Source organism: Gymnoscopelus microlampas (genome assembly GCF_963454915.1).
Source record: "Gymnoscopelus microlampas genome assembly, chromosome: 18".
Classification (NCBI taxonomy): domain Eukaryota; kingdom Metazoa; phylum Chordata; class Actinopteri; order Myctophiformes; family Myctophidae; genus Gymnoscopelus; species Gymnoscopelus microlampas.
In genome coordinates this window covers 21792745-21806522 of record NC_139955.1, presented here as the reverse complement: position 1 = coordinate 21806522, position 13778 = coordinate 21792745, and the positions used below count along the sequence as shown (strand labels likewise).

At 39.7% G+C, this 13778-nt stretch overlaps 1 protein-coding gene across 1 annotated transcript; it reads left to right on the top strand.

Moving 5' to 3' along the window:
• The first annotated feature begins 7196 nt into the window (after positions 1-7196).
• Positions 7197-13118, top strand: shisa3 (shisa family member 3). Its single transcript, XM_084041114.1, has 2 exons — positions 7197-8106; positions 9900-13118. Exons 1-2 carry the CDS (start codon positions 7836-7838, stop codon positions 10508-10510), a joined length of 882 nt encoding a protein of 293 aa, XP_083897240.1. The 5' UTR covers positions 7197-7835; the 3' UTR covers positions 10511-13118.
• The last annotated feature ends 660 nt before the right edge of the window (positions 13119-13778 follow it).

Sequence of the window (13778 nt, the reverse complement as noted above, 5' to 3'; positions counted from 1 at the left end):
CACTCTAAGAGTTAGACCGGTAAGGGTCCATTTGGTTACATTTGCGAAAAAAGAACACCTAAAAAAACACAAAACGAAGGCACAGGCATGGAGCTCCTGGTTTACTGGGATGAGGTTCAATTCCCCACTGTGCCCTGCTCATTGTGTTGGCATTTATATTTGAACTCTCACATTGAATAGTTTCATGTATTATACTGGCATCAACCTTTAGTATGTATCACAATGTAGAGCTTTAACTTTTTAACTTGCCTAAAAAAAGGTATCTTTAAAGATTACTTCAATGTGAATGTATATGAAGACACTGTATCCAGATGTATACTTCACAGCTCTGTGCATAATGGGTTATTTGAAAGGTGTTAAATAATCATTTTTGGTTAAATCACCCCCCCCCCTTTTAAGTTCCATATTCTGATCTAATCAGTGCTATGGTCTTGTAGGGAATCGACAGACTGTGCCGACTGCAGTGGCCGAGCTTTGAACCTGTAACCTACGGCTCACCAGGTAGTCACACTAACCATTCACCTACAGCTCTACTTAGATCTGTGGTTCTAAAACATTTTGTTGTCAAGGACCCCCCAAATTGACATGTATTTGGCAGTGGACCTCAATGTGAAAAGATGCAGTGTCAGGGCCCCCCATGAAAGAAAAAGATTTATATTTAAAACTTAAAGAATCTATATATGTATTACTTTTACACAATGTCAGGGTTAAGAATCAAACTCCTAACCTTTTGTTTCTCAGGCAGGCTCTTTATCCAGTGGGCCACTGTGCCATGCTAAAGATTGAAGGCCAATTAGATAATGACAGAAAAGCCAAAGGCTTGTTTCCATTGGGGTTCATTAAACATTCAGAAGCAACAGCACAACAAACCATAGACAAAATAATATGCAGTAAAGATCCTTTTTGTTTTGTTTTTGTATTGTTGTGTGCTGTTCGTCAAAGAGGAATGAAGACCTCATCACGGCAAGGCAGCTGGTAGCACAGTGGGTTGAGTCACTGCCAACACTGTTAACATGTTCCAGAGATGGTGTGTTCAAACCCCACTGACTCTGTCAGGCAGTTGATAGCTCAGTGTGTAAGACACTGCCTGCATAATCCAGAGGCTGTGGGTTCAAGCCCCGCTCGCTCTTTACCAGGAATCTTTCCTTTACAAGGAAAGGTTCAGGGTAAGGAGTGAGTGAGGTTTGAACTCACACACCCAGAAAGCCTTAAAAGCAACACAGAAAGCAGTGAATTTCAGCCGGTACTGGTGGCCTAGCGGACTAAATTCAAGTCACAAGGACTGGCATTTCCATGCCAGATACTAGTCGAAATAAGTTGCGCCAGTGTCGGGTACCGAAGATCATCTCATCCGTGCGTGAGCGGGGTGAGCCCGGGGGATCATTCCCCCGTGGTTTCCAGACAGTAAAGCGGAGGGGGTTATAGGAAAAATATAAACGGGCAGCTGAAATCTTACAGAGAGATGGATGAAGGGGTGTAGCTATAGAGAGGGGCAGGGGTGGAGCTAGGGAGGAATGGGTGGAGCTAGGGGGTGGAGTGTAGTAGTATATTCTAGTAATGTATATAGTAGTTAGTAATATAGTGTAGTAAGTAATTATACTAGTAGTAAGCATATTAGTTAGTTAGTTATATAGTAGTAAGCATATTAGTTAGGTATATTAGTTAGTTATATAGTAGTAAGTATATTATACTAGTAGTAAGCATATTAGTTAGTTAGTTATATAGTAGTAAGCATAGTGTAGTAAGTAATTATACTAGTAGTAAGCATATTAGTTAGTTAGTTATATAGTAGTAAGCATATTAGTTAGGTATATTAGTTAGTTATATAGTAGTAAGTATATTATACTAGTAGTAAGCATATTAGTTAGTTAGTTATATAGTAGTAAGCATATTAGTTAGGTATATTAGTTAGTTATATAGTAGTAAGTATATTAGTTAGTTATATAGTATATAGTAGTTAGTAATATAGTGTAGTAAGTAGCATGTTAATTAGTTATATAGTAGTAAGCATGTTAATTATATAGTAGTAAGTAAAGCATATTAGTTAGTTAGTTATATAGTAGTAAGCATATTAGTTAGGTATATTAGTTAGTTATATAGTAGTAAGTATATTAGTTAGTTATATAGTAGTAAGCATGTTAATTAGTTAGTTATATAGTAGTAAGCATATTAGTTAGTTATATAGTATATAGTAGTTAGTAATATAGTGTAGTAAGTAGCATGTTAATTAGTTATATAGTAGTAAGCATGTTAATTATATAGTAGTAAGTAAAGCATATTAGTTAGTTAGTTATATAGTAGTAAGCATATTAGTTAGGTATATTAGTTAGTTATATAGTAGTAAGTATATTAGTTAGTTATATAGTAGTAAGCATGTTAATTATATAGTAGTAAGCATATTAGTTAGGTATATTAGTTAGTTATATAGTAGTAAGTATATTAGTTAGTTATATAGTAGTAAGTATATTAGTTAGTTATATAGTAGTAAGTATATTAGTTAGTTATATAGTATATAGTAGTTAGTAATATAGTGTAGTAAGTAATTATACTAGTAGTAAGCATGTTAATTAGTTATATAGTAGTAAGCATATTAGTTAGGTATATTAGTTAGTTATATAGTAGTAAGTATATTAGTTAGTTATATAGTAGTAAGCATGTTAATTATATAGTAGTAAGTATATTAGTATATAGTAGTTAGTTATATAGTAGTAAGTATATTAGTTAGTTATATAGTAGTAAGTATATTAGTTAGTTATATAGTAGTAAGTATATTAGTTAGTTATATAGTATATAGTAGTTAGTAATATAGTGTAGTAAGTAATTATACTAGTAGTAAGCATGTTAATTAGTTATATAGTAGTAAGCATATTAGTTAGGTATATTAGTTAGTTATATAGTAGTAAGTATATTAGTTAGTTATATAGTAGTAAGCATGTTAATTATATAGTAGTAAGTATATTAGTATATAGTAGTAAGTATATTAGTTAGTTAGCTATGGCCGCCCCTCAGAGAGAGAGAGGTCAATTTATCCGTTACCTGGGACACTTGACTCGAGTGGGAATCGAACCCACTCAAGTCAAGAGAGAGGTCAATTTATCCGTTACCTGGGACACTTGACTCGAGTGGGAATCGAACCCACACAAGTCAAGTCAAGAGAGAGGTCAATTTATCCGTTACCTGGGACACTTGACTCGAGTGGGAATCGAACCCACACAAGTCAAGTCAAGTCATGTTATTGGACAGACGCTCTACCAGTTGAGCTATGCTGTTGGCTGAGAGTTACAGGTTTCCTGGTGGTTTTAACTTGTTTTCTAGTTAGTCTGCAAAGGGAAGCATCACTAAGGATATCAGTCAATTTATCCGTTGCCCCAAGATACCGGGGACACTTGACTCGAGTGGGAATCGAACCCACTCAAGTCAAGTCATGTTATTGGACAGACGCTCTACCAGTTGAGCTATGCTGTAGGCTGAGAGTTACATGTTTCCTGGTGGTTTTAACTTGTTTTTCTAGAAGTTAGTCTGCATAGGGAAGCATCACTAAGGATATCAGTCAATTTATCCGTTGCCCCAAGATACCGGGGACACTTGACTCGAGTGGGAATCGAACCCACTCAAGTCAAGTCATGTTATTGGACAGACGCTCTACCAGTTGAGCTATGCTGTTGGCTGAGAGTTACAGGTTTCCTGGTGGTTTTAACTTGTTTTCTAGTTAGTCTGCAAAGGGAAGCATCACTAAGGATATCAGTCAATTTATCCGTTGCCCCAAGATACCGGGGACACTTGACTCGAGTGGGAATCGAACCCACACAAGTCAAGTCAAGTCATGTTATTGGACAGACGCTCTACCAGTTGAGCTATGCTGTTGGCTGAGAGTTACAGGTTTCCTGGTGGTTTTAACTTGTTTTTCTAGAAGTTAGTCTGCAAAGGAAAGCATCACAGTAAAGACACCAGTGGGATTTGAACTCATGGCCTCTGGATCATGTATACTGCGTCTCAACCCATTGAGCTAACAGATGGCTGACAAGTACAGCCTTCCTGGTACTTTTCAGTTGATCTTCTGGAAGCCAGTCTGCAAAGGAAAGACATCAATGGGATTTGAACTCATGGCCTCTTGATCATGAATACTGTGTCTCAACCCATTGAGCTAACAGATGGCTGACAAGTACAGCCTTCAAGGTAGTTTTCAGTTGATCTTCTGGAAGCCAGTCTGCAAAGGAAAGAATCATAGGAAAGACATCAATGGGATTTGAACTCATGGCCTCTGGATCATGTATACTGCGTCTCAACCCATTGAGCTAACAGATGGCTGACAAGTACAGCCTTCCTGGTACTTTTCAGTTGATCTTCTGGAAGCCAGTCTGCAAAGGAAAGAATCATAGGAAAGACATCAATGGGATTTGAACTCATGGCCTCTGGATCATGTATACTGCGTCTCAACCCATTGAGCTAACAGTTGGATGACAAATATAGCCTTCCTGGTACTTTTCAGTTGATCTTCTGGAAGCCAGTCTGCAAAGGAAAGAATCATAGGAAAGACATCAATGGGATTTGAACTCATGGCCTCTGGATCATGAATACTGCGTCTCAACCCATTGAGCTAACAGATGGCCGACAAGTACAGCCTTCCTGGTGCTTTGACTTGAACAACAAACAAGACAAATAATTTAAAAAAAATGTGTTACAGCATAAATATAAATCTTTTTCATGGGGGGCCCTGACACTACATCTTTTCACATTGGGGTCCACTGCCCAAATACATGTCAATTTGGGGGGTTGACAACAAAACGTTTCAGAGCCACAGATGCCAAGGAAACAGCTGTAGATGAATGGATAGAGTCACTGACTAGTGAGCAGCAGGTAACAGGTTCAAGCCTCAGCTACAGCAGCAAGTCAGGATGTCAAATCAAATAGGTATTATTAGGAGTGAAATGGTTGTGTTTCTGGGATCATTCTGCACATGACAGCAGTTTTATATCAGTTTACATGTACGTTATTTTCAGTGATGAAGACAAACCGCACAGACGTTCACTGTACTTTAGTACATTTTGTAAACTTATGACTCTGAGTAGAGTATAGCCTGACTTAAACAAACAAATAACAACTTAGTATAGTCAGATTATTTTTTCCACAACTTACATTTTGTAATCAAACTGCCGAAACGAAAGTTGGTCACCACCGAAACGAAAGTTAAATCCGAAAAAATCACTAAGTGTGGAGGCCAAAATACTCCCCCCAAAAACCTGTTAGGAGTACGTTTCAGGCAATTTAGAGTTGATTGGTTATTTTCGTTTCGGTAAAATTTATTTTACAGAAACGAAAGTTAAATCCGAAAAAATCAGAAAGTGTGGAGGCCAAAATTGTTCCCCCAAAAACCTGTTAGGAGTACGTTTCAGGCAATTTAAAGTTGATTGGTAGTGACTTTTTTTTTGGTCCCTAACATTCATCGAGCTCTGGACTTAGTAATTTTTTTTTCGTTTCGGTAGTGACACCATTGTGTCACTACCGAAACGAAGTTAAATCCGAAAAAATCACTAAGTGTGGAGGCCAAAAAAAAAATTGTTCCCCCAAAAACCTGTTAGGAGTACGTTTCAGGCAATTTAAAGTTGATTGGTAGTGACTTTTTTTTGGTCCCTAACATTCATCGAGCTCTGGACTTAGTAATTTTTTTTCGTTTCGGTAGTGACACCATTGTGTCACTACCGAAACAAAGTTAAATCCGAAAAAATCACTAAGTGTGGAGGCCAAAATTGTTCCCCCAAAAACCTGTTAGGAGTACGTTTCAGGCAATTTAAAGTTGATTGGTAGTGACTTTTTTTTGGTCCCTAACATTCATCGAGCTCTGGACTAAGTAATTTTTTTTTTCGTTTCGGTAGTGACACCATTGTGTCACTACCGAAACGAAGTTAAATCCGAAAAAAATCACTAAGTGTGGAGGCCAAAATTGTTCCCCCAAAAACCTGTTAGGAGTACGTTTCAGGCAATTTAAAGTTGATTGGTAGTGACTTTTTTTTTGGTCCCTAACATTCATCGAGCTCTGGACTTAGTAATGTTTTTTTCGTTTCGGCAGTGACACCATTGTGTCACTGCCGAAACGAAGTTAAATCCGAAAAAATCACTAAGTGTGGAGGCCAAAAAAAAATGTGTTCCCCCAAAAACCTGTTAGGAGTACGTTTCAGGCAATTTAAAGTTGATTGGTAGTGACTTTTTTTTTGGTCCCTAACATTCATCGAGCTCTGGACTTAGTAAATTCACCATTGGGTCACTACCGAAACGAAAGTTGGTCCCTACCGAAACGAAAGTTAAATCCGAAAAAATCACTAAGTGTGGAGGCCAAAATCGTCCCCCCGAAAACCTGTTAGGAGTACGTTTCAGGCAATTTAGAGTTGATTGGTAGTACTTTGTAGTGACATTTTTTTTGGTCCCTAACATTCATCGAGCTCTGGACGTTTCAGGCAATTTAGAGTTGATTGGTAGTAGTGACATCTCTCTCTCTGTCTCTTTCCCTCCCTCTCTCTCCAGTTTCCATCTCTCTCTCTCTCTCTCTCTCTCTCTCTCTCTCTCTCTCTCTCTCTCTCTCTCTCTCTCTCTCTCTCTCTCTCTCTCTCTCTCTCTCTCTCTCTCTCTCTCTCTCTCTCTCTCTCTCTCTCTCTCTCTCTCTCTCTCTCTCTCTCTCCAGTTTCCATGTCTGTCTCTCTGTCTCTCTCTCACTGGCCCCGTATTATCGCTGCTTGCAGCTATATTTGTATATTATTATTCTATGTCTATAAATGATTTGATGAATTTAATACACAGGATCACAATGGAAACAAGCCCTTGGGGCTCTTTTGTTATCCTTTTAGCATCATTGTATAATGTACCACTGTAAAGTTTGCAAACTGTTTCTAAGGTATCAATTAATCAATTAAACTCGAGGAGCACACATTTCTAGTTTGACAATGTGCTCATGGGGGGGGGGGGGTATAGCGGTCTTTCTGAGAAATATCTCTAAAAGAGAGATGCAAACTTCCATAATACAGTGCATGTCTGAAATTGGCTTTCTGATTAGGTTAGTGACACGTTGAAATGTCTGTCTGCTTTAATAACACAATAACAGCATGGTATCGTGAATGCGCACGTCTGGTCAATGGGCTGCGTGCGCGCCTACGGGACGGGAGACAACTCACAAAAGCAACAGATTTCCAATGAGGTGCGGACATCAGAGCAGAGAGGACCGTGGCTGACTGGCTGTCCGTATATACATACAACTTCTCCACGGAGATCATCTACACACCAGTGGATTATTATGAGCTGAGGTCTGCACTTTCATTTCGCCAGGGTTGATTTCGTTGGTGGTGATGATGCTGCTGCTTGAGTTATTTGAACAATCTCGGAGCCTTATTTTGAGGAGAGTGTGACTCTGAACCCCTCGTTCATTTGGACGACCGTGAGGATCCTCCACATCTTTTTGGTAACGACATATAAACACCAACAAGTCGTTTAAATGGATGGGGATGAATAAATAAATAATGGTCGCAATCGCATATATAGCCTGCAATTAAAAGAATCATCACAAATAGCCATGGGATCAAGCTGTGCAGGGGTTCTTTAAAACTAAATGAATTGATTGATTGATTGAATACTTTATTAACAGTTTGCCAAAAAAAAGCACAGAAAGTAGAGATTCTATACAAAAGGATGCTAAAACGATTAAACACAAGAAAGCACTATGGCTTGTTTCCATTGGGGTCCTGTGTACTCAATTCATCGAAATAACGATGAGGAGTGTTTCTGGTAAGCCTCTGGCTGTAGTAGGGGGGGCAAAGTGAATAGCGGGGGGCTTCTAGCTGCACGCCGGCATGGTGCGCCTGTTGAACTGCCTGTTGTTCGGCTATCTGACCTGGAATCTACGGATATCAGACGCACAAGGCGAGTACTGCCATGGGTGGCTGGACGGTCATGGGAATTACCACGAAGGCTTCCAGTGTCCGGAGGACTTCGACACCATGGACGCCACCGTGTGCTGCGGGTCCTGCGCGCTGCGCTACTGCTGCGCGGCGGCGGACGCACGACTGGACCAGGGAACCTGCACCAATGACCGAGAGATGGACAACACTGAGTTCACAGCCCGTAAGTTATTATAAGCACTGGAACCCCCCGGCCCAGTGGCCCTATTTCTGGGGGAACGTCCGGCCCAAAATAGCAGATTTGTTAGCTCACACAACGTGGCATTGTGATGAGTTGTGAGCTTGTCAGATCTGCTATTTAGGAAACAGCAACAGCAGAAGAATAGTGGGTTTAAGCGGCTAAAAGGCGTTCCACTTGAGTTCATTCAGTCATCTATCTGAGGAAGGTGAAAAGTATTGCAAAAACGAACAAAGTTAATGCAGGAGTAGGCTACTATTTGTCAAACAAATTATAAATACATTATGATATGCTAGAAAATTTCTAGGCTAGAATAGGCCTGTGCTGATGCTCACATGTCAAAAATTGTGTTCTTCAATCTTTTGAAAATCGGTTTTATTTATTGCATTAATTTAACATATCTGAATAGAATCCATGGAGGATGATCTCAACCCCTTAACATTTGACTAATAGGCCAAAAAATAGCCTATAGTATATATATATATATATATATATATATATATATATATATATATATATATATATATATGTGTGTGTGTGTGTGTGTGTGTGTGTGTGTGTGTGTGTGTGTGTGTGTGTGTGTGTGTGTGTGTGTGTGGTGGAATAATGAGAACACGATCTAATTCCAGGTGTGCATAGCACTTGCTTTTGCGTTGCTATTGTGTGTATTTGACCCCAGGTTAGATGGATTGTTATCAGCCTACAAAAAGGAAACCAAGTGGATCCAATGGTAGTCGACAGACGACACCTGGAGAAGTGGAGAATGTCCTCCACTGACATTGTACATTTGTGTACTTACACAAGTGTACTGCACAACATTACAATGAAATAGCCCTGGGATACAAATTTGAAAACAATTGGATATGTTCGCACACCCAAGAAACGCATTTGTGGTTTCACTTTTTGTTTCTATATCCCTTGGAAAAGAGGCTATAACAATAACAATAACAAGAAAGACAGAAAGAAAGAAAGAAAGTAAAGTTAACTTTCCTTCTTTCTCTCTCTGCCTCTCTGGGTTTTGTGTAGGCTAGCTAGCTTCTGCTAAATTTCCTGCACAGCCAGTTTAGTAATTTTAGAGTTATAGTAGGCCTACCTAGGCTAATATTTTTTGATAGGCTATAAAATCATTCCCATTAGTGCCATGCTTTTTTATTTGTTTTCAATAATTTAAATAAATTACAATAATGTTAATATTTAGATAGTTAATCCTATTTTATCCTGTAGCTTTTGTTGTTTTTCTTTCAATTTCCTGAACGGATAAGCGTTAAAATTGACTTGGCAGTGTCAAACAGTTTCCCCTATGAAAATAAATAAACTTAAATTAATTTCCCTCTGCAATGAAAACGGCCTTTCTAACAGGTAATCAGAGCTCTTTATCTAAATCAGGGACATTTTCTTCAGGCAGTCAAGCTTCTGTGTTAGTTTGTTAGCCTATGGTGTAAAGGGGTTTAAAATGAATTACCTTAGTGTTACAGGATAAATCTAGAAATCTCATGAGGTATTTGTCTCTAAAATGTATCATTGTTACACATCATGGATAGAGATTGCAGATTGCATTGATCAAGTATTTCACCATTTTGATGTCCTCTGCATCTTAACTTCTTGTCTTGACTTCATAATTGTAGTGCCTGAAGAACAATGGAAAAACAAAATGTTTAGAAGGCTACGTGCATGTAGGCACTACAGGACAAATTCACTATAAACTGGGGCAATATTTTCCATGAACTATACAATTAACTAATCACTTACTCAATGTGTCCATATAAACTTTCCCCCAGAGCCCATCTATGTGCCCTTCCTGATGGTGGGTAGCATCTTCGTAGCGTTTGTGGTGGTGGGTTCCCTGGTGGCTGTGTACTGTTGCACCTGCCTTCGACCCAAGCAGCCCACCCAGCAGCCCATCCGCTTCTCCCTGCGTAGCTGCCAGGGTGAGACCATCCCCATGATCCTCACCACGGCACCCCCCAGCCTGCGCACGCCGTCGCGACAGTCCAGCACAGCGACCACAAGCTCAAGCTCGGCGGGGGGCGGCGGCTCCGTGCGCCGCTTCTCCCTCGGCGGTCCGGGCCAGGGGCAGCAGCAGCAGCAGCATGGCTGCCTGGTGTCGGCCACCATCTCCTCAGCGGCCTCCGCCCCTGCCCCACAGCCCCTCCCCCCACCACCACCTCCTCCGTACACTTCCCCAGTGGCCTCTGGAATGCAGGGAGGCTTCCCGCATCCGCACCCGAGCACCTCCAGTCATACCCACACGCACACACAGCTGCCTCCTTCCATGCACTCTCATCCTTCCCAGGGTGCAGCGTTCCTCCTGCCTCAGCAGTACTTCTTCCCCCTGCAACCAGAGGCCTTCACAACCACCAAGAGCTTTGCAGACTTTGGCCAGAGCTGATGGGGTGGACTCATCCGGGAGTAAAAGGGGAATCCTCCCCGTGGAATGGGAAGCTGGTGTGGTCATTTAGACACTCACATGTTAGAAGACTGTCTGTGGAGTAAGGGCAGAGTGCTGTGACCAAATCAAAGGCCTTCCGAATGGAGACAGAGAAGCAGACGTGACTTGGAAGTGAAGTGTGAAATTGCTGTCCTAATTGGTCGCCATGCTTGGCTCTACTGTCCCACTGAGTTGCAGCACAGGTCATCGTTTAATAATTAAATAATAAAAATGACCCTTAACTATTAGGGGACATGATGGATTTGAGTCTTATGCACTTTTTATATTCATGCATATCGTAGACAAAGTTCTCTGTCCTCTGCTATAATGCTTTAACATGCCTTTGCAAGTGGCAGCTTGCATTATAAGCTACCCTTGTGCCAAGATTTTTTACTGTATGTTGGATTATTCTCACAACAGTTGAGGTGGACTGGGCCATCTTTTTTGGAAGCAGTGCAGAGCGATAAAATAATTTTGATGGCCATTGGACACCAGGGGATTAAAATGTGTATTTTGACAATCGCAAAGCCCTCTAAAAGAAGGGAGTAACTGGTAGAATAAATTAAGCCTACTTTGTGGAGCTACAGGAATAGCCATACAGGACGTTAACAGGTCAACCAAGGCCAGATTGTGGCTGTTATAATTATGTTATTCTTTCCCAAGCTACAAAAATGTATCCTCTGAGCCAAGTTCCTACAGAAGCGCTCACCCACAACAGCACAACCGATAGAAAGCATCCCGACACTGTGAATGAGTAAATGTCTGCCATGATGTTCAGTAAATGCAGCTTAATGACATTTTAACCACTTTCAACCTGGCGTCCCTATTTTGGGCATGCGAAAACTTTAAAAAATGTTATGAAATGTTCAAAAAGAGCAAAAATAGCAGACCTGCAGGTACACGCTCTAGTGTCGCACCATGACATGTACAGTAGATCTGCTATTTTTGCTATTTCTGTGACACTATCATACAATGAAGTATACAATTGTGGTTACCGTTTTAATAAAGAATTTAAAAGAAGGGAAGCCTCCATCGTTATCTCAGAACAGGAAACCGGAGTTTATAGCACAACAGTTCCCTACCTGTCGCTCATTCTCCTCGCCACACTTCACAGCAGGAATGCAGAGCTGAGATCTGTCATTGTCAGTGTTCAATGAGCATGGCATGGTCACAGTGTTAAAAACAACTCGCCCCAGAAATAGAGGTTTGGGTTGCACCAACAGGTATAGCAAAAACCTCACAAAGGGTCCCTCTGTTTCCCAGTTATCTGAGTGTGAAATAGACTTGGCAGTAACTGTCTCATGAATGTCCCATATAGTTTTGTCTGTCTCTCTCGCTGCCACATTCAGGTTGCATAGAGATACTCAATGGCTGTACCATGTCATAGAGTGCAATTTACAATATTGTTGAGTGTCTATCAAATGACACCTTTTCTTTGATTATGAGTGACTAGTATATCTTCCAGCGACCACAACAAGTTAGGAATGTAAATGTCACTTGGTTTTATGATTTCTCCAGAGTTAACTAGTTATCATATCATCAACTAAGTTTTAGGTTGGGGAGAAAAGATTGAACATATTCCTATTCTTTTTGAAAAATATGGAATACATTTCTATGACTTGACTCATTTCCCCTAACTGTTGGGCTATTTTTATTTACATTGTCATTGGAAGCCTGGTCATTATGCCCCAACCACCCATAATTGGAATAAGAAAAAAATAAATCCCCAAAGGAATAAACTGAAAGATATACATTTAGTGTGTCTAATATCTCTATTCACAAAGGTCATGATTGTCTTTTAGATACTTCAAAGAGCCCATGCATAATATACTGTACTTGAATGTCAGAAATACAAATATTGCATAGACAACTTGCTTGCATTGATTTGGTTAGGTGCAAAAAAAGGAGGGCGATATCATATTGGCTGAGATTTTGGATATTGTAATATCATGAATATCAACCTGATCAACAAGCTCATCATAGGTCACCGTTATGTTTTATGAGCTTGTAGATCTGCTGTTTTTGCCATTTCGTAAAAATATTGAAAAAGGTTTTGATAAAATACCATAATATCAATACTGAGATATTTGATTTTGTCCATATCACCCAGCCCTTAATGCAAAGGACCTCACTGCTTAAGGACTCACCATGGACCAACATGGATGAAACTCTGCAACAACACGGGTGCAGAGGATGGTAGGTGAGGTGCACCATTAACACCTTTTGTGTTCTGAACCAACACCGTTCCCTTACTTCTGGAAAAGTGGATCATATGATTTCATTTGCTGGGGCAGTTCCTCGTTGACAGTAATGTTAATTTATTAACTTAACTTGATCAAATGCTGTTTTGTAGTTCCTGAACAATTAAGCCTATGAGTACTGTATATGATAAACACATTTTCACCCAGGATTCGCCATTGCCATCTGGATGATTTTGTGCAACGACAGAATGCCTGGGTGATAATCTATATGTATCGACATCTAGCTCTTTTTATTCTGCCGTTATGGCAGTAAAGATGCAGTAGTTATTAGCAATGTGTCACCAGGGATACACGTTCTGCCATATTATGAAATGTATGATGGTAGCTGTGAGTTACAAAAATCCTTAATAAAAAGAAAAAGAAAAAACTAAAGCCAAATTAATCTCTGAGTCATGAAGTAATTGTATCTCCATGGTCATAGAGCAAAAACTCTGATATGGGTCTCATTTACAACTTATGAATAAGTAATTAACTTCAATCATAGGGACACTTTATTATAATTATTGTAATATGGATGGTACACATGCAAGTGGAGGGTCTACCAAATGCTGTCGGATGGAAACCTTGTATGTCTAAAACAATTGTCTGGAAATGGAAAAAAGAGCCTGTGTTCCAGTGGATCCAATGTAGTTATTATCAAGTCAACTCTTAAAAGTATTAACTAGTATTAACTTAGTATTAACTTTTCATTTCATTGACACACACTTAACCACTTTTACTTTAAAAATCTTTCAAAAATAACAGATCTACAAGGTCACGTCCTGTGAGCTTGTAGATCGGCTATTTTCACTTCTTGTGTGACACGGTTGTAATTAATGTATGACAAAATTAATTTATGAAAAACATAAAAAGTTGTAATATGGAGATACAAGGTCTTCATATTTGCCCGACAGCCACAAAATGGTGATTGTGTTGACATCATTTGTTTGTCCTTCATGTGGACTGATGTTTTTCTGCCTTTTCCTGTT